General features: G+C 45.0%; 1 protein-coding gene across 1 annotated transcript in view; it reads right to left on the bottom strand.

Moving 5' to 3' along the window:
- LOC110509050 (uncharacterized) overlaps positions 1 to 22,476 on the bottom strand; it is a 61,639-nt gene that overhangs the window by 31,144 nt on the left and 8,019 nt on the right. Inside the window, exons 2-17 of the mRNA XM_036966668.2 lie at positions 17,000 to 17,053; positions 16,753 to 16,842; positions 7,541 to 7,585; positions 7,376 to 7,420; positions 7,196 to 7,258; positions 5,836 to 5,892; positions 5,698 to 5,724; positions 5,481 to 5,552; positions 3,683 to 3,745; positions 3,396 to 3,431; positions 3,230 to 3,277; positions 2,527 to 2,601; positions 1,281 to 1,325; positions 571 to 630; positions 271 to 315; positions 14 to 67 (exon numbers count right to left, since the gene is read on the bottom strand). Of these exons, the coding sequence (XP_036822563.2) occupies positions 14 to 67; positions 271 to 315; positions 571 to 630; positions 1,281 to 1,325; positions 2,527 to 2,601; positions 3,230 to 3,277; positions 3,396 to 3,431; positions 3,683 to 3,745; positions 5,481 to 5,552; positions 5,698 to 5,724; positions 5,836 to 5,892; positions 7,196 to 7,258; positions 7,376 to 7,420; positions 7,541 to 7,585; positions 16,753 to 16,842; positions 17,000 to 17,053 (879 nt within the window). The remainder of the gene's footprint in view (positions 1 to 13; positions 68 to 270; positions 316 to 570; positions 631 to 1,280; positions 1,326 to 2,526; positions 2,602 to 3,229; positions 3,278 to 3,395; positions 3,432 to 3,682; positions 3,746 to 5,480; positions 5,553 to 5,697; positions 5,725 to 5,835; positions 5,893 to 7,195; positions 7,259 to 7,375; positions 7,421 to 7,540; positions 7,586 to 16,752; positions 16,843 to 16,999; positions 17,054 to 22,476) is intronic.

Here is a 22,476-nt window from a genome sequence, read left to right on the forward strand (position 1 = left end):
AGTAATGACTGACCCGCGGTCCAGGTATTCCATCAGGTCCTGCTAAACCGGGATTCCCCTTTCTCCCCTAAAAATGGCAAGAGTGTATAATCACCATAGTTACATATACACACACATACACAACACGCATGAACACAAAAACAAACACAGTACACACATACACGTTGACACACAAAATGCATTACAAAACAGTAACATAAATCAACTATGTTGGACAGAAAGAAACAGAACAGAAAAAGATTTCTGATTTCTGATTGACAGGACAGCTACCTCATATCCAGCGGGCCCTTGACGCCCATCTTTCCCTGGTCTTCCCTAAAAGAGAAATGATGGTAGTTAGTCCTCCAAAAGGAGAAGGCATATATATCTCTCATACAGCTAATTATCAAAACCCCTATTATATTTTTTACATTGAATCCCATGTTAATTCTATCACATGGCTCAGAGGCAGGAAATCCTTACATCACTGTCATCGTCATAACCATAACACTCATCACATCACACATTCTCAATGGCCTTGGATTGACAGTCACATAGATAGTATAATGGCTGAATGTGGCAGTGTTTTACCTCAGTGCCAATGCCCCCCTGGTCCCCTTTTTCCTTAAAGTTGACCTGGCCAGCATAACCCTGATGACAGACAGACAGACAGACAGACAGACAGACAGACAGACAGACAGACAGACAGACAGACAGCGAGATTGAACAGACACACAGACAGACAGGACACACAGACAGCCAGACAGAGATATTGAACAGACAGACAGAGAGATTGAATAGACAGACAGACAGAGTGATTGAATAGACAGACAGACAGAGAGATTGAACAGACAGAGATGTTGAGCAGACAGAGATATTGAACAGACAGAGATATTGAACAGACAGAGATATTGAACAGACAGAGATATTGAACAGACAGAGATAACTATCAAGTAAAGACAAGATTCCAGGTAACACTTCATTTGACAGTGTCACTATGACATGGGCATGACTGTGCTATAACACTTGCCATGAGGTGTCGTATCCATTCACGACCACTCATGTCAGATGACCGGTGTCATAACGGCGGTAGCTGTTTGCTAATAACGGCACATACATTACACCCATGGACAGCAACCTCTCTGAGGTCAGGGGCGTCAAATGGTAGACTAAAATGTCATAGTGAAACGACACAGTCATACTAACGTGTCATATAGAAATGGAACCCGATTCCGTCCATAGAACATAGGTGATTAAAAGCTAGATACGTATGAGGACTGGAAAACAAGGAGATGACTTACAGGTGAACCCTTACAGCCCTTCTCACCCAGATCCCCTGTCTCCCCCTGCAGAGAGAAAAGACAAGGGTCAGCTGACCATCCCACCAATCAGCAAGGTTTTCAGATTGGTTGAACAGATGTCCTGAAGGGTAGAGAGTAACATTACTCCACACATCACAGTATTAGATAGTAACATTACTCCACACATCACTGTATTAGATAGTAACATCACAGTATTAGATAGTAACATTACTGCACACATCACAGTATTAGATAGTAGCATCACAGTATTAGATAGTAACATCACAGTATTAGATAGTAGCATTACTCCACACATCACAGTATTAGATAGTAGCATCACAGTATTAGATAGTAACATCACAGTATTAGATAGTAGCATTACTCCACACATCACAGTATTAGATTGTAACATTACTGCACACATCACAGTATTAGATAGTAACATTACTGCACACATCACAGTATTAGATAGTAACATTACTGCACACATCACAGTATTAGATAGTAACATTACTCCACACATCACAGTATTAGATAGTAACATTACTTCACACATCACAGTATTAGATAGTAACATTACTCCACACATCACAGTATTAGATAGTAGCATTACTCCACACATCACAGTATTAGATAGTAACATCACAGTATTAGATAGTAACATCACAGTATTAGATAGTAACATCACAGTATTATATAGTAGCATTACTCCACACATCACAGTATTAGATAGCACTGGGGAGCCAGGCACAGCCAATCAGAATTAGATTTTTTCCCACAAAAGGGCTTTATTACAGACAGAAATAGTTCTCAGTTTCATCAGCTGTCCGGGTGGCTGGTTTCAGATGATCCCGCAGGTGAAGAAGCAAGATATTGAGGTCCTGGGCTGGAGTGGTTACACATGGTCTACGGTTGTGATGTACTGCCAAATTCTCTAAAACAACGTTGTAGGTGGCTTATGGTAGAGAAATGGACATTCAATTCTCAGGCAACAGCTCTGCTAATTGCACGTTCCCTCAAAACTTGAGATATCACATTTTAGAGTATCCTTTTATTATCCCGACATGCTACACTATGCCTATTATCAGGGATGTAAACACATTTGTGCACAACAATTAAAGAGAAATACCATTTTTTTTGTGCATATGGAACAATTCGGGGATATTTTATTTCAGCTCATATGTTGCATTTCTATTTTGTGTTCAGTGTAGTATTTAAACCTAGCTCTGACTTGGTGTGACTATACCTTCAAATCGGAGGGAGCGTGGGCATATAGTTTGATCCCTATGGGTCCCGGGAATCCAGGTGGCCCTTGGTGTCCCTTCAAGAGAAAAGGGAACCGGTCACACACATATATATCCTGTAGTTGGAATGTCATCCACCTGTATGCTCGTTATATGACATCATGATGCTAGAATGACTCATTAAATGAGAGAAACCTGGTCCAAGAGGGTAGGAGGGTTAGTACAGATAATTATTAAACATGAAGACACACGTTCACATTATGTTACACATGTCATTTCAAACAAGAAAAAACAGACATCGAAAGCATTCCCAACTTCATATTTCAAGTGCAGCTCCACAGACTGGCCACAAGGTGGCAGCGTAGAGTTGGTGGTCATGTCTTATCGACTACAAAACATAGCCAAAAAAAACAGAACATTTAATGACACAATTTTAAAGGGCCTTTGACTGAAGTAATTGGATGCCGTATAGGTAAAATTATATGTAGGTTTATGAGCTTCAGCGTAAGAGCTTTAGCATATATAATGTCAGATATAATCAATAATTAAAAGTAAGCATTTCAATCATTCCAATTGAGAAACTCAGTGCATAAAGATAATATGAGGAATAAGGGATATAGGCGAGGGACACATGCAATGATGATGATGATGATGATGATGATGGTACAACATGATGTGAGCTACACAGTGAAGTAGTGTCTTTACCTTTGGACCACCAGAGCCAGGGATACTGGAGCTGCGTCCCTCTTGACCCTACAACAAATAACATCAGTTACAGCACAGCTGAGCAACCTTCATACACACACACACACACACACACACACACACACACACACACACACACACACACACACACAATGTGACCTATTACCTTTAACCCTGGGATCCCGGGTAGACCTAGCAATCCCTAGATAGAGAGTAGTAAGTACAAGGAAGGAGGTCAAGACATAACTATACCCAGTACATCATCAACACTAACACCAGAGAATTGACTGTTACAAAACCTACATGGAGCAGTACAGTACTGCTTACTGTAGTAAGATGCAATCCAATGTCATCTCTGTGAACATGTCATTGAAGAAGACAAACATCACAATACATTAATATAGCATAAAACATGTATAACACAGTTGAGACCAGGCGCAATAATTCACTCACAACGACACCACGGGGCCCAACGTCCCCTTGTTGTCCTGTCGGTCCTGTTCCCCCTTGGACACCCTGTTTGACACCACAGACAGATAGTTTTAATGTCTATCTCTGATAGGACACCCTGTATGACACCACAGACAGATAGTTTTAATGTCTATCTCTGATCGGACACCCTAATAGACACCACGGACAGATGGGTTCATGTCTATATCCTGGCATATCGGGGCATCATAAGCTAGCTTCTTTTCTTCTTCGTGGTTATGTGTATCGGGTATGTGAGGTCATAGCGCGCAAACAAGTGAACAGCTGTGCCCTTGGAAGATATGAGAGGAACAGGATGGACTGAAGAACTGTGGTCACTTCTCAGAGGCTCTTTGTCTTATGCCGTGTGGCCAAGTTACTCAGAAGCAAAGATGATTGGAAACAATACAGGTCTATTCTGTTCCTCAAGTTAATCTCCAACCGGAGTCGCCAAGAATGTCCTTGACTATACGCCTAGACCAACTGCTGAGAGCTAAAAGGGATTGGAAGAATAGAAATGTCTATAGTTAAGCATATTAATTGTTAACTATTAATATTAAACAAATCAGGTAAATATGTCATTTTTCTCTCACAGATTATCTTCATAGGGTTGGTGAAAGTGCATGGAATGAGTTTGATGCTCCTTTCAATAATTACCCATAATAATAACCTCAGCATGTAGACTAGCCTACCCATCACAGTCTACCCACACAGTGTCTGTGAGCTGTTGGCTAGAGCACACATAACGAGACCAGAGTAGACACATTTTCTATTTAACACAACAGTTTGTGACTAAACTAATCGGTAGAGTTGAAAATGCAATGGAAACACATTGAACATTTGATTTTTATTCGGTACACGAATACTGTAAGTGAAAAAAAAAATCATTTCGCGTGCACTACGTCATCACACACTGACTTTTATACGCAAAAAAAATATCTGTTTGGTGGACACACATCTGGTGTGAAAATGCACATATTTTCCTTTTGCCGATTTTAGAATATTGACATGGAAACCTGGCTTCTGATCAGGAGAAGAGAAGAATGCCCAGCCCATAACCCATAATGCACTAGTGGATGTCTGAGAGGATTTGATTAGTGTTTTCATAGTGAAACTGTCATCTTGCCTATCAGTGTACAAGGTGATCCGTATTACCATACTGCTTGCTTAGTGAATACCTCTGATTCCCTCCGATCGGGCTCATACCCTGGCTCAAACTCGGGACATATGCCTCGCAAACACATGTGACCACCTTCATGGAGTATTTCAACCTAACGCGCCACCAATTATGACCTTCTTCAATGGCATAAGGGGCAACACTTCAGGGCAGGCTGAGGAGTGAGTTTCTGCTACACATATACACCCATCAAAACCTCTCTGATCTCTACACGTGCAGGAAGCCAGGTAAGTTGACTGAGAACACGTTCTCATTTGCAGCAACGACCTGGGGAATAGTTACAGGGGAGAGGAGGGGGATGAATTAGCCAATTGTAAACTGGGGATTATTAGGTGACCATGATGGTTTGAGGGCCAGTTTGGGAATTTAGCCAGGACACCGGGGTTAACACCCCTACTCTTACGATAAGTGTCATGGGATCTTTAATGACCTCAGAGTCAGGACACCCGTTTAGCGTCCCATCCGAAAGACGGCCCCCTACAGTATAGAGAATAGAAGTATAGAATATAGAGGAAGTATAGAGGAAGTGGAGGACGGAACTGAAGCTTGAGGAGAAGATAGACAGAGGAATAGAGTGATGCTATATTATGGGTTGCTGTGAGTTACCTGGTCACCGTCCCTTCCTCGGGGTCCAGGTCTCCCTGACTGTCCAAACCCAATTAACATTTGGGATTCACCCTGCACACACATACACACACACATGCACACAAAATGTTAATTCTGCTGATAATTATAATGACAATGATGGTGATAATGATGATGATGATGATGATGAAGAAGAAGGAATGAGCAGGAGAAGGAAGAAGAGCCAGAGAGAGATTACCTTTGGTCCAGGTGCTCCAGGTAAACCCTAAAAAAAAGAAGAAAGACAAATATGAACATGACAAAAAAAAAGCATATTATGACAGACAGTAGTTAAACACACAAATAAAATAAAAAGTTGTGTAACCATCCATCTTACTCTTAATCCATCATCACCATCACAGGGACCAGCTGGACCAGTAGCACCTCTCTCACCCTGTGGAGACATGTCGTTAACATCACTTAGAATGAATGTGGCGCCGTGTCCTAAGCGGAGCACTATTACCCTACTGTCACGTGCGCACCCTCTCCTGCCTCTAGGTCACCAGGCTTCTGGTTATGGCGCACACCTGTCACCATCGTTACACGCATCTGTGCATAATGACACTCACCTGGACTCCATCACCTACTTGATTTCCTGCCCTTATATATGTCACTAGGCTTACCTACCTGGCGGCAGGTAGCCTAGTGGTTAGAGTGTTGGACTATAGTAACCGAAAGGTTGCAAGATTGAATCACTGAGCTAACAAGGTAAAAATTTGTCCTTCTGCCCCTGAAAAAGGCAATTAAGCCACTGTTCCTAGGCCGTCATTGAAAATAAGAATTTGGCCTCCTGGGTGGCGCAGTGGTTAAGGGCGCTGTACTGCAGCGCCAGCTGTGCCATCAGAGACTCTGGGTTTGCGCCCAGGCTCTGTCGTAACCGGCCGCGACCGGGAGGTCCATGGGGCGACGCACAATTGGCCTAGCGTCGTCCGGGTTAGGGAGGGCTTGGTCGGTAGGGATGTCCTTGTCTCATCGCGCACCAGTGACTCCTGTGGCAGGCTGGGCGCAGTGCACGCTAACCAAGGTTGCCAGGTGCACGATGTTTCCTCCGGCACATTGGTGCGGCTGGCTTCCGGGTTGGATGTGCGCTGTGTTAAGAAGCAGTGCGGCTAGGTTGGGTTGTGTATCGGAGGACGCATGACTTTCAACCTTGGTCTCTCCCGAGCCCGTACGGGAGTTGTAGCGATGAGACAAGATAGTAGCTACTACAACAATTGGATACCACGAAATTGGGGAGAAAAAGGGGTAAAAAAAATATATATATAATAAAAAAAATAAGAATTTGTTCTTAAATAAGGTTAAAAATATATATTTAAAAAACTCCCTTTGGTTTCCTTCCCTAGTCGTCATTGTTCCTGTTCCTTGTCGGTTTCTTGTTTTGTTCCATTTATTAATTAAATGTTTTCAGTCACTGAACTTGCTTCCTGACTCTCAGCGTACATTGTTACACCTACATAATGCATTACCTTTAACAGAAAAACTAGTGGACACTTAGTCTGATCCATATTATGGAATAGGGTGCCATTATATGGGATGATTGTGAAGATAAGACGGTAGTGATGATCCTGCTGTCTAACTAGAGTGTGTGACTATCTGTGAGTCTTGTCTACATCTGGATAGCTTGGGGTGATATCTTTTTTTGTCAGAGAGGTTCACATAGAGAGAGATTTATGGGACAAAAGCCATTGTTACTCCACCTCTGTCCCATTGCATCCTGGGGAACCTGGTTGGCCCATTGGTCCTTGAAGGCCTGGGATGCCCTAGGGGAAGAGTCGGGTAAATATTACACTGACAAAGACACACACACACACACACACACACACACACACACACACACACACACACACACACACACACACACACAAACACAGTCTTACCGGTAGACCTGGTGTCGCAGAAAATCCTTCTTTGCCATCAGGTCCCTGAAGAAATAAACAGGACTGTAGATTTACTAAATATACAGCAAATACACACACACACACTCACACACTCACACACTTATACCATTTACATAATCAGCAAAGACATTTGTGGAAAGTTACCCGATCGCCATCTGTTCCTGGAGGTCCATGAGGGCCCACATCTCCCTGGGAAAGACAATTAAAACATGATTCAGATGTGATTTCACACATTACTGTCCCCAAAAACATGGACGAGTCATAGTGTGCTACCGTAGCCTGAGAGAAGAGGATGGATTACTGTGGATCGGAACAATGCCCTGCATTAACCACATTACACACACTGGCAAGCAAGCACACACACACCTCGTTACCCCTTCCTGAACTAAGGGGTTTTACAATGTTACAGATTGCCGAGTTGTTTTCATGTGTCAGTAACTGACATCGTTTAAGCCTTGTGTCTTATGAACACTACAAATACAGGGGACATCATCTTAGGACAAGAGATATTTGAAGCGCCCTTCGTCATATTTAAGTAACTGCCAACATTTAAGTCTTACATTTACGAAAGAGGTCTAGTGTCCAGTCTTATAAGTAAAGAAGAAGTGGGACACAGTTTTAGTTAAAGTGATTTTTCAGTCTTCTGAAATTATCAATGCCTTTGAAACATATTTTTGGGTGAACAATAATTTAGAACATTTTTACTGGTATTTAGCATTTATAATGTATTTTTTGAACGACCAACCCAAGAAGACTAGGTCTTCACTGTACGGTGCAGTTCCTGTAGAACTGTCACGACTTCCGCCGAAGTTGGTCCCTCTCCTTGTTCGGGCAGCGTTTGGCGGTCGACGTCACCGGCTTTCTAGTCACCACCGATCCATGTTTCATTTTCGATTTGTTTTGTCTTCATTGTACACACCTGGTTTCCATTCCAATATCCTTGTTCCCTATTTAACCCTCTGGTTTCCCCTTGGTTTTTGTGCGTGTTTGTTATTGTCATGTTGTCTCGCTTTGTGATCTGGATTATTGTCTCCTTCATGGAATGTTGATTTTTGAGTAAAGTTACGATTATTACTCATCTCTGTATCCTGCCTTACCCACATCACCCAGACTTTTGACAAGAACACGTGTCATATTCATTCCACCCACCCTCCCTCACACACACACACACACACACACACACACACACACACACACACACACACAACATTACAATATGCCACATATTGGCAACATTACAATATGCTATTACTTAGCACATATTACACAAACAAATGAAGACCACATACAGTGACAGAGTTTAGACTAAGTAAAAAAAGGACAATTGTAAAGAATAGCCATTAGATATCATATATAGTATAACGTTATAGAGGTAGAGCTCCTGCGACTGGGGAAACAGAGACAATTCTACCTGGCACAAGGACAAGGGGCCCAGTGAATGGGGTGTATAATGTGTTCTGGTGGTTCATTGCATCAGAGGTGACCCTGTAGAAGGACAGTGAGCCAGCAGGCCAGTCCAGATACTGTCTTACCCTGTTAGAGCTGGACTTGGGGGGGGGGGGGGGAGGCAGGTAAGGTAGTGAGTTTGTTTTTGCATCTGACAGTGAAACAGTCATCATATCCAACAAGACCCCAGGACTTATCATTGTAACTGAGCCCACTTTCAGGACCCACTGCCTTTCTGTTGATTCCACTGTAAGCCACTCCTATCTGAACCTCAGCCCCCCTCCACTCTACCACCCAGTAAACAGCACCCAGTCAGACCCTCTTACACAGCACCTGTTGCCAGAACTCAAATCTGTGTGGGTGATCAGGATAGGGTTGTCTGGGTGGTCAGGATAGGGTTGTCTGGGTGATCAGGATAGGGCTGTCTGGGTGATCAGCATAGGGTTGTCTGGGTGATCAGCATAGGGTTGTCTGGGTGATCAGGATAGGGTTGTCTGGGTGGTCAGGATAGGGTTGTCTGGGTGGTCAGGATAAGGTTGTCTGGGTGGTCAGGATAGGGCTGTCTGGGTAATCAGGATAGGGTTGTCTGGGTGATCTGGATAGGGTTGTCTGGGTGGTCAGGATAGGGCTGTCTGGGTGATCAGGATAGGGTTGTCTGGGTGATCTGGATAGGGTTGTCTGGGTGATCATGATAGGGCTGTCTGGGTGATCAGCATAGGGCTGCTCCTCTTCTATCCGTGTCACATTTCTGTTCTCCTGAGACAGAGAGACATCTCTGTCTGCTGTGTTGGGGTCCAGTGTCAACTCACATGCATCTGATGAAGACACAAAAACTGATCACCATCATTTATAAAAGGTCATAAATACAGTTTTGGATAATGAGTGAATGAGTGAATAATGCCCAACATTTTGTTTTTCTTCATATTCCATCTAAAAATTGAGACTTTTATAGTATAAGAACTTTATGTTTAATAAGTGACTATAATTGTTTTGGAAGCTGTAGTTGTTACAAATGCAATATTTGAATACTATTATCTTGTTCCTCAATGCAACCAAGACTTACATTTCTCAAGTGCCGATTTCAAATAACACACAGCATTATGGTCCACACTGTCAGCATTATGGTCCACACTGTTAGCATTATGGTCCACCCTGTTAGCATTATGGTCCACCCTGTTAGCATTATGGTCCACCCTGTTAGCATTATGGTCCACCCTGTTAGCATTATGGTCCACCCTGTTAGCATTATGGTCCACACTGTCAGCATTATGGTCCACCCTGTTAGCATTATGGTCCACCCTGTTAGCATTATGGTTCACCCTGTTAGCATTATGGTCCACACTGTCAGCATTATGGTCCACACTGTCAGCATTATGGTCCACACTGTTAGCATTATGGTCCACCCTGTTAGCATTATGGTCCACCCTGTTAGCATTATGGTCCACACTGTCAGCATTATGGTCCACACTGTCAGCATTATGGTCCACCCTGTTAGCATTATGGTCCACACTGTTAGCATTATGGTCCACCCTGTTAGCATTATGGTCCACACTGTCAGCATTATGGTCCACACTGTTAGCATTATGGTCCACCCTGTTAGCATTATGGTCCACCCTGTTAGCATTATGGTCCACACTGAACTCAAGTTCACAAACAATACAAAACTATCTGCTCAATCTTTCCACTACTAACCTGCCTAAAATAAGTAACATTTTAAATATATTTGATGGCATTTCAATTCAAAGCTATTTTGGAATACTGCAACTTGGAAATACATTTAGGGATAAATTCAGCTAAAAGCTCAGATCCAGCTTTATCAGTGACTGGTTTGACTTCAGTGCTGAAGCGAGAAAACCACAGCCTTCCTGTAACGATTCTCTTGTTGTGAAGTTGAGGCGGACCAAAACGCAGCGTGGTGGTTGTTCATTGTAATTTAATGAAGACACTATACATGAACAAACTAACAAAAACAAGAAACGTGAGAACTCAAAACAGCCCTATCTGGTGCAAACACAAAGACAGGAACAATCACCCACAAACACACAGTGAAACCCAGGCTACCTAAATATGGTTCCCAATCAGAGACAATGACGAACACCTGCCTCTGATTGAGAACCATATCAGGCCGAACATAGAACTAGACCAAAACATAGAAAAACAAACATAGACTGCCCACCCAACTCACGCCCTGACCATACTAAATAAATACAAAAACAAAGGAAATAGAGGTCAGAACGTGACAGTACCCCCCCCCAAAGGTGCGGACTCCGGCCGCAAAACCTTGACCTATAGGGGAGGGTCTGGGTGGGCGTCTGTCCGCGGTGGCGGCTCTGGCGCGGGACGCGGACCCCACTTCGCCATTGTCTCAGTCCGCCTTATTGTCCGCCTCCGTGGCTTACTCACCATGCCCACCCCTCTCAATGACCCCACTGGACAGAGGGGCTGCTTGGGACAGAGGGGCAGCTTCTCGGGACAGAGGGACAGCTGCTCGGGACAGAGGGACAGCTGCTCGGGACAGAGGGACAGCTGCTCGGGACAGAGGGACAGCTGCTCGGGACAGAGGGACAGCTGCTCCGGGCGGAGGGGCTCTAGCGGCCCCTGGCTGACTGGCGGCACTGGCGGCCCCTGGCTGACTGGCGGCCCCTGGCTGACTGGCGGCACTGGCAGCCCCTGGTTGACTGGCGGCGCTGGCGCTGGGCTGACTGGCGGCACTGGCGGCCCCTGGTTGACTGGCGGCACTGGCGGCCCCTGGCTGACTGGCGGCCCCTGGCTGACTGGCGGCACTGGCGGCCCCTGGCTGACGGGCGGCATTGGCGGCTCCTGGCAGACGGGCGGCGCTGGGCAGACGGGCGGCGCTGGGCAGACGGGCGGCACTGGCGGCGCTGGGCAGACGGGCGGCACTGGCGGCGCTGGGCAGACGGGCGGCGCTGGCGGCGCTGGGCAGACGGGCGGCGCTGGGCAGACGGGCGGCGCTGGCGGCGCTGGGCAGACGGGCGGCGCTGGCGGCGCTGGGCAGACGGGCGGCGCTGGCGGCGCTGGGCAGACGGGCGGCACTGGCGGCGCTGGGCAGACGGGCGGCACTGGCGGCGCTGGGCAGACGGGCGGCGCTGGCGGCGCTGGGCAGACGGGCGGCGCTGGCGGCGCTGGGCAGACGGGCGGCGCTGGCGGCGCTGGGCAGACGGGCGGCGCTGGCGGCGCTGGGCAGACGGGCGGCGCTGGCGGCGCTGGGCAGACGGGCGGCGCTGGCGGCGCTGGGCAGACGGGCGGCGCTGGCGGCGCTGGGCAGACGGGCGGCACTGGCGGCGCCGGGCAGACGCGAAGCTCCGACAGAGGCGCCGGGCAGACGGGAAGCTCCGGCAGAGGCGCCGGACAGGCGGGAGGCTCCGGCAGAGGCGCCGGACAGGCGGGAGGCTCCGGCAGAGGCGCCGGACAGGCGGGAGGCTCCGGCAGAGGCGCCGGACAGGCGGGAGGCTCCGGCAGAGGCGCCGGACAGGCGGGAGGCTCCGGCAGCGGCGCCGGACAGGCGGGAGGCTCCGGCAGAGGCGCCGGACAGGCGGGAGGCTCCGGCAGAGGCGCCGGACAGGCGGGAGGCTCCGGCAGAGGCGCCGGACAGGCGGGAGGCTCCGGCAGCGCTGGAGAGGAGGAAGGCTCTGGACGGATGGGCCGGAGAGACAGCCTGGTACGGGGAGCTGCCACCGGAGGGCTGGGGTGTGGAGGTGGTGACGGATAGACCGGGCCGTGCAGGCGCACTGGAGCTCTTGAGCACCGAGCCTGCCCAACCTTACCCGGTTGAATGGTCCCGGTCGCCCTGCCAGTGCGGCGAGGTGGAATAGCCCGCACTGGGCTATGCAGGCGAACCGGGGACACCGTGCGCAAGGCTGGTGCCATGTAAGCCGGCCCAAGGAGACGCACTGGAGACCAGATGCGTAGAGCCGGCTTCATGGCACTTGGCTCGATGCCCACTCTAGCCCGGCCGATACGCGGAGCTGGAATGTACCGCACCGGGCTGTGCACCCGCACTGGGGACACCGTGCGCTCCACAGCATAACACGGTGCCTGCCCGGTCTCTCTAGCCCACCGGTAACCACAGGAAGTTGGCTCAGGTCTCCTACCTGGCGTAGCCATACTCCCTGTTAGCCCCCCCCCCAAGAAATTTTTGGGGCTGACTCCCGGGCTTCCATCCACGACGCCGCGCTGCCTCCTCATACCAGCGCCTCTCCGCTTTCGCCGCCTCCCGTTCTTCCTTGGGGCGGCGATATTCTCCTGGCTGAGCCCAAGGTCCTTTACCGTCTAATTCGTCCTCCCATGTCCATACCTCCTCGCGCTGCTCCTGCTGCTGCTTTCTCCTTTGCCCATTACCACACCGCTTGGTCCTGTTGTGGTGGGTGATTCTGTAACGATTCTCTTGTTGTGAAGTTGAGGCGGACCAAAACGCAGCGTGGTGGTTGTTCATTGTAATTTAATGAAGACACTATACATGAACAAACTAACAAAAACAAGAAACGTGAGAACTCAAAACAGCCCTATCTGGTGCAAACACAAAGACAGGAACAATCACCCACAAACACACAGTGAAACCCAGGCTACCTAAATATGGTTCCCAATCAGAGACAATGACGAACACCTGCCTCTGATTGAGAACCATATCAGGCCGAACATAGAACTAGACCAAAACATAGAAAAACAAACATAGACTGCCCACCCAACTCACGCCCTGACCATACTAAATAAATACAAAAACAAAGGAAATAGAGGTCAGAACGTGACACTTCCTCTGTGACCAAACAGAATGACAACCTGCAAAAAGCCTTACACACTCAGAAATAGACTGATTTGTACTCTTATTCCAAGTACAACCCATCATGTCAAACATAGTTTTACTATGAAGTCACCTTGTTTTAAAGCTAATTTCCTGCAATTCTACACATTTTACCATGTCTTATGCCGTGTTCCTATGCTATCTGAGTGACTCAAACATAACTAAACCACTGGCAGGGGTCCCATGCCAGTGTTACTCATTTAAGTTTACACTGAAATATATATAGAGGAATTAACAGAGGAAACACTGCCATGTGGGAGAATACAGTGAGGATCCCCAAGGTCAGGAAGGATCAGCTGAATCTCGCAGGTTGTTGTCCCTCGGGTCCAGCTCTCTCAGGTGTGCGGGTTTAGAGCCGAGAACTGACACTAACGCTTCCCAGCGTCGCTTTGAGAGGTTACATCCATTCAGCCTAGACAATGGACCAAAACAATATGGTCACACACAATACAGTGTCAGGTGCATGCAGTGTGTCGATTGATACTATCGGCAAGACTTTTCACAGAGAAATGGAGATTGAACGTCATACACTTTCTCCCCGATTGGATCAACATGGTCTCCAGGTGAAAATTGCAAGCTAATTGACAAATGACAAGCTAATCTGGTGTAGAATGGGAGGAAGGTGAAAATTGAACATTTATACTTACAGAGCTGTTCTGGAGGTTTTGACCACTGGCAGCAACCTAAGAAGACATTCCTCTGATCTAGAGTATGTATTCAGGTAAAACACGTCCAGCTCCTCTTCTGAAGTCAGTAACACAGGAAATCAGAGGTGACCACAGTCCAGCTGACAGTTTGGCTTTTGAGAGACTTCCTGAGCTCAGGTAGCTTTGGATCTCCTCCACTAGAGAATGGTCTTTTAGTTCATTCAGACAGTGGTACAGATTGATTCACCTTTCTGGAGGGATTCTCCCTGATCTTCTCCTTGACGTACTTGACTGCTTCCTCATTGCTTTTGCCAGTTGCCTCCTTTTTGTTTTCAGAAGGCCTCGTAAGTGAGTCTGATTTAGACTCCAGTGTGAGGCTGAGAAAGAGGCGGAGGAACAGGTTCAGGTGCCCGTTCTCACTCTGTAAGGCCTTGTCCACAGCACTATTTATGGAGGACGGTTTCTTTAGACATCTGATGTGTTCTGCTGGTGGTTTCTTGTTCAACCAAAACATTGACATTGTTTGTTTTGGAATCTGATAGACACACAGTGAGCTCTAAAAGTGTTGAGACATTTTGTTGTTGTTTTTGTACTTTGGATTTGAAATGATACAATGACGACGAGGTTAAAGTGCAAACTGTCAGCTTTCATTTTCATCCATATTGGGTGAACCGTTAAGAAATGACAACACTTTTTTGTACATAGCCCTGCATTTTAGGGGGCCAAAAGCATTGGGACAAATTCACTTATATGTGTATTAAATTAGTAAAAAGTTATGCATTTGGTTCCATATTCATAGCACGCAATGACTACATTAAGTGTGTGACGACACATTTGTTAGAAGCATTTGCTGTTTGTTTTGGTTGTGTTTCAGATGATTTTGTGCCCAATAGAAATGAAATGGTAAATAATGTATTGTGTCACTTTGGAGTCACTTTTATTGTAAATAAGAATATAACATGTTTCTAAACACTTCTAATGTGGATGCTACCATGGTTACAGATAATCCTGAATGAATCGGGAATAATGATGAGTGAGAAAGTTACTGAGGCATAAGTATCATACCCCCCCCCCCCCCCCTAAAAATGTCTTGGGGGTATATATTTGTGCGTCTGCAACTTATTTCCTACTTATATGAGGACACTCGTAACAACCTAAGCATTACAAAACATGTATTTGATCAAATAAGCCAGACGTTGCAAATAAGCCATTACATCTTTTGTTAACCAAATTCAACACTCTCTCATTGACCTCCATACAAAAAAAAACTCCTCGCTTTGTGACAAATACGCCACCTGCTGAAGAAGATACATTTCGGGCCCAGCTATCCGTCCTGCTTCGCCTCTTCCTTTATGTCTCTGAAACCATTATTTGTTACCATTCCCTAAAAGATTATGTTGTTGTTACCTTAGTCCGGCTTGCAACCCAAAGTGTTTTGAGATATGTTCGCCTTGGTTGGTATTATCAGCGGAACAACTTAGTCCTTTTTGAACAGACTAAGAGGGATTTATCTATTTGACAAGTTCTCCGTACAATAGAAACGATGTATTTCCACTGTGGATATTTACCTGACACTTTGTATGAATGGAAACTAATATTAATGTAGCCTATTGTAATTACAGTAGAGTCGCCATTTACACTTTAAATACATCAGGAGGGTCAGGAGCATGTTGTGATAGCTAGTAATTCAAACTAGAAAAATTTAATTTCCTGAAGAAAAATGGTGTGCTTGCTTGTAATCAAAGTATTTTTCACGATAGTGTTATGTAGTGGGCTGTGTCGCGTTAGCGCACAGTTAGGCAAACATATTGACAGGATACACTTCCACACTCCATCCCCCAGGGGGCAGCTGCAACCTGGTCCAGATGCTGAGCCTTGTTGATAAGCACATCAGGTGCTGCCATTGAAGGTGATGGTCAGTCAGAGTAGCAGCTGGTAAGCTGTAAGGCTGCTTGGTTTGTTTTGGTGGTCATGAGACCTTTCGTTTGTTTTTGTCTTTAGTTTGGGGCATTTTGTATTTTTCCTTTTTGTTCATGTATTATCTCCCTGGGCACATACACTGATTTCTCACATAGATGCACATCTTAAATTAGGTTACTGACCAGTTAACTAGGCCTAATACCCCTAGACAAAGTGAGTGCAACCTTATCTGTAGGCTAATTATTGGGTTCCGTAACAGAAAGAAGGTGCAGTAGTAGTAACTATTAGTGACTGTAGAAGTCTCGGCACACTAAAATGTACAATTCAGTCAGAACAACATCCGTGGGTTAAATTGGTTTTGCTACATGGTATGTTACAGGGGAGATGTTAGAAACCAGTTGTTCAACCCCCCCCTAATGGTTAAGGAGTGGGGGAATCTGGATATATAATCCTAGATATGTGTTCAAGGGCAAGTTCTACACTTCCTAGGAAAGGACAGTAAAGAATGATAACAGACACCTGACCTTTGGCCCCACAGGTCCAAGGTGACCCTCTGAGCCTGGATGCCCAACCGACCCAGGTGGACCCGTCTCTCCTGCACGACCCCTTTCTCCCTGTGTGTGTGTGTGTGTGTGTGTGTGTGTGTGTGTGTGTGTGTGTGTAAATCATGGGGAGAAATAACAGTGATCATGAGGCATAAATAATGTAGTATTAAAAGGATTGATTCTAAATCAATACAGTCTCAAAGCTGTGTGCTGGTGTTCTGGTTACCTTGTTGCCTTTGACTCCTTCACAGTGACACATGGACTTCCCAGTACACGCACACTAGAAAAAAACAACACACACTCATTATAGCTGGCAAATGTTTCTAAAAACCCAGCACAGAAACACCTTCAGCGGAGAAACAATGATGAACTCAATATCCATTCAGTTAGACGTAAAACCACATTTTCCAAAGTTAAAAGTATGACTGTGTAGCTCAAGCAAAATAAATTGAAGTAGATTTGCAGAAAACCCTTCAATAGAATATGATAAACCAAAACATATTTCAAACAAATGTAACCTCTATGTTCTAGATATCTAGTAATGTTACTAGGAAATTACAAGGATTAAACAGTAAATTAATTACTGGTGAGATGTTTAGCGGGAAATTGATAAATATTTAACAAACAAAGGGCAAATTAATTTAAATAATGAAACATGTAAATAATGAAACAATGAATGCGCCCAAATTGGTGGGAGGTAGAGAGTGCATAACAACCCTGCATAACAGCCCTACATAGCAACAAGCAGATGAAGACCTTGTCTGGCCTATAGAATTGGGAATACTAGAATGCACATTAACCTTCTTATGATGGGATATTCTACTGGATATTCTACTGTATCTTAGTCGATGCTGCTCGTCCATATATTTATATATTCTTAATTCCATTCCTTTACTTAGATTTGTGTGTATTGGGTATATGTTGTGAAATTGTTAGATATTACTTGTTAGTTATTACTGCAGTGTTGGAGCTAGAAACACAAAGCATTTCGCTACACCCGCAATAACATCTGCTAAACACGTGTATGTGACCAATAAAGTTTGATTTGATAAAGGTCAGAGTCAACCGGTGCTGTAAAATAATGAATTTGAAGAATTTATTTGAATAATTTATCTGCACTGCATGTTTGAAATGTATTATTATTTTTTACCCCCTTTTATCTCCCCAATTGTTAGAAGTTGCAGTCTTGTCTCATTGCTGGCAACCCCCGTACGGACTTGGGAGAGGCGAAGGTCGAGAGCCATGCGTCCTCCGAAACACAAGCCAACCAAGCCGCACTGCTTCTTGACACAATGCACATCCAACCCGGAAGCCAGCCGCACCAATGTGTCAAGAGGAAACGCCGTACACCTGGTGACCTGGTCAGCGTGCACTGCGCCCAGCCCACCACAGGAGTCGCTAGTGCGCGATGAGACAAGGATGTCCCTGCCGCCTAAAACCCTCCCTAACCCGGACCACGCTAGGCCAATTGTGCGCCGCCCTGTGGGACTCCCGGTCGCAGCCGGCTAAGACAGAGCCTGGGCTTGAACCCGGAATCTCTGCTGGCACAGCTAGCACTGCGATGCACTGCACCACCCGGGAGGCCCACTGTATTTTTGTTAGCCAGTTCTAGAGGAATGATTCCATACATTTTTCACATTAACTGCCAATATGCCAACATTCCATTCAAACAATGCAGTCAATCCACAGTCATTCAGTTGATGACAGGACTTGGACAAGTTGTAAATACAACAAACACTGATGTTGTATCATTTAATAGCACTCACAGCTTTCCAAGAAAACAAAAATTGAGACATTTATGGTCTGTTTACATATTTATACTGTACAGAAAATGTGTATAAAACCCATATAAGTATGTATTTACAATTATATTTAAAAAAATGTATTAGGTTGACAATAATTATATTACACAAGTTCTGATATATCATATGCCTTTTTAGAATAGAGGCCTCTACTGCCATTCATTACAATTAGACTGTTTGGATTTCTCCCATGCCAATATGGCTGCCATTTTCAACCCATTCTGGAACTTTCAGGGTTTAATTTAGAGGTTCTCTATGGTCTGGCCAGACCTCTAGTCCTCACTTCACCACTCAGCCATAAATAACTAAGTATCAAAGGAAAGCAAGTCAAGATATTTTTGCTTTTCTACTGTATGTATAAAGGCTACTTCTTATAGGTGCCCTGTTTAAATAGATAATTTTCATTTATTTTTTACTTATCTACTTAACACTTATAATTTTTGTTAAACTGCATTGTTGGTTAAGGGCTTGTAAGTAACCATTTCACTGTGAGGTCTACTACATTCGGTGCATACGATAAATACAATTTGATTTGATTTGAATTTCCCAATGATTACTTTTGTTCCTGCCCTGATACAGCTAAGTGATCAATTGCATCGTGTATTAATTGCTGGGCTGGGACTATTTTTTATTTTATTTTACCTTTAATTAACCTTTATTTAACTAGGCAAGTCAGTTAAGAACAAATTCTTATTTTCAATGACGGCCTAGGAACAGTGGGTTAACTGCCTGTTCAGGGGGCAGAACGACAGATTTGTACCTTGTCAGCTCGGGGATTTGAACTTGCAACCTTCCGGCTACTAGTCCAACACTAGGCTACCCTACCGCCCCGATAAAAGCCTGCAACCATGTAGCTGTACAGGCCCTGGTTTGGCCACAACTTGTTCAGTTGGAAATTATGTTCAATAATAGTATGAGGTTTATCTGTCATGATCATAAGTGTCCAATATATGGCTGTAGTGTATCTAATCAAGTTTCAAGTTTTAACGTCACGTGCACAGGTACAATGAAATGCCTTTCTTGCAAGCTTTAATCTCCTCTCTCGTTCTCTCGCTTTCTCACACGCACAAATGTGACCTTGTGTCTTAGGAAACATGTTTCTTTTTGAGAAAACAAGACTAGGAGAATAATTATCTGGTGCTGCTTCCCACGGGAAAAGGTAGTGTGGAAGATACGACATGCTATCATAGCCCATTCGTTGGCCCACAACAACGGTAATAATAATTGCGACCCACTTGGCACAGACATCAGTTCAAATCAAATCAAATGTATTTATATAGCCCTTCGTACATCAGCTGATATCTCAAAGCGCTGTACAGAAACCCAGCCTAAAACCCCAAACAGCAAGCAATGCAGGTGTAGAAGCACGGTGGCTAGGAAAAACTCCCTAGAAAGGAGTTTCAGTTCAATGTCTACCGTAGTTTTAATTCATATTTGGCTGTTATCAACTTACGTGAATTCATCGTGAAATCAACAATTCACCATGCCATTGGATTTAGGTCAAAAGAGAGTGAATTCTCTTACACTGAGGACTTAAACAAAAAAAAATCCAATCATTTTTCCATGTTGATTCAACCAGTTTTTTGGTCAGTGGGTTTCCCTTGACTCCCATAATCAACAGATAATATGTTGAGTTACCTATTACATCATTTAGGTGAACTAACTTTAGGTGAACCCCCTCCACAGTATCTGCTGGAGCCTGGCAGTGTGATGGCAGACAGAATCATTTTACCATAGCTGCGAGAAGTAGTTTCGGGGTTGGGGTTCTGCGTTTGTAAAAAAATGTTTTGTAAATTTCGGGAATTTTATTTTCGGGGGGGGGGGTGCTGAAAAAATATATTTGACCACACTACAGACGCTACATCGTTCCAGATGCTATTTCGGTCCGCTAATACAGCACTATTAAACACCCAGTGCAAGACTGTAGTGAAAAAATATATTTTTCACCCAAAAAAAAATCTTTATTCAGATTTTTCAGCACCCTTACTTCCCGCGGCTATGCATTTTACAGACACCAAATGGCTACAGATACTATATGTCTACAGACACTATATGTCTACAGACACTATATGGCTACAGATGCTGTATGGCTACAGACACTGTATGGCTACAGACACTCTATGTCTACAGACACTATATGGCTACAGACACTATATGGCTACCGACGCTATAAGGCTACAGACACTATATGGCTACAGACGCTATAAGGCTACAGACACGATATGGCTACAGACACTGTATGGCTACAGACATCAAATGGCTACAGACGCTGTATGGCTACAGACACTATATGGCTACAGACGATGTATGGCTACAGACACTATATGGCTACAGACGATGTATGGCTACAGACACTATATGGCTACAGACGATGTATGGCTACAGACACTATATGGCTACAGACACTATATGGCTACCGACGACTGTATGGCTACAGACACTATATGGCTACAGACGACTGTATGGCTACAGACACTATATGGCTACAGACGATGTATGGCTAAAGACACTATATGGCTACCGACGCTGTATGGCTACAGACACTATATGGCTACCGACGCTGTATGGCTACAGACACTATATGGCTACCGACGCTGTATGGCTACAGACACTATATGGCTACCGACGCTGTATGGCTACAGACACTATATGGCTACAGACACTGTATGGCTACAGACGATGTATGGCTACAGACACTATATGGCTACAGACACTATATGGCTACAGACACTATATGGCTACCGACGACTGTATGGCTACAGACACTATATGGCTACAGACGATGTATGGCTACAGACACTATATGGCTACCGACGCTGTATGGCTACAGACACTATATGGCTACCGACGCTGTATGGCTACAGACACTATATGGCTACAGACACTATATGGCTACAGACGATGTATGGCTACAGACACTATATGGCTACAGACACTATATGGCTACAGACACTATATGGCTACAGATGCTATCGTTCCAGACACTATTTCTACAGACACTATATTGTTCCAGACACTATATCGTTCCAGACACTATTTCTACAGACACTATATCGTTACAGACACTATATCGTTCCAGACACTATATTGCTACAGACACTATATCGTTCCAGACACTATATGGCTACAGACACCAAATGGCTACATACACTATATGGCTATAGACACTATATGGCTACCGACGCTATAAGGCTACAGACACGATATGGCTACAGACGCTGTATGGCTACAGACATCAAATGGCTACAGACGCTGTATGGCTACAGACACTATATGGCTACAGACGATGTATGGCTACAGACACTATATGGCTACAGACGATGTATGGCTACAGACACTATATGGCTACAGACGATGTATGGCTACAGACACTATATGGCTACAGACACTATATGGCTACCGACGACTGTATGGCTACAGACACTATATGGCTACAGACGATGTATGGCTACAGACACTATATGGCTACAGACGATGTATGGCTAAAGACACTTTAATCTACAGACGATGTATGGCTACAGACACTATATGGCTACAGACACTATATGGCTACCGACGACTGTATGGCTACAGACACTATATGGCTACAGACGATGTATGGCTACAGACACTATATGGCTACCGACGCTGTATGGCTACAGACACTATATGGCTACAGACGATGTATAGCTACAGACACTATATGGCTACATACACTATATGGCTACAGACACTATATGGCTACAGACACTATATGGCTAAAGATGCTATCGTTCCAGACACTATTTCTACAGACACTATATCGTTACAGACACTATATCGTTCCAGACACTATATTGCTACAGACACTATATCGTTCCAGACACTATATGGCTACAGACACCAAATGGCTACAGACACTATATGGCTATAGACACTATAT

This window comes from Oncorhynchus mykiss, chromosome 28 (assembly GCF_057628025.1).
Source record: "Oncorhynchus mykiss isolate SJ-2025 chromosome 28, ASM5762802v1, whole genome shotgun sequence".
NCBI lineage: Eukaryota > Metazoa > Chordata > Actinopteri > Salmoniformes > Salmonidae > Oncorhynchus > Oncorhynchus mykiss.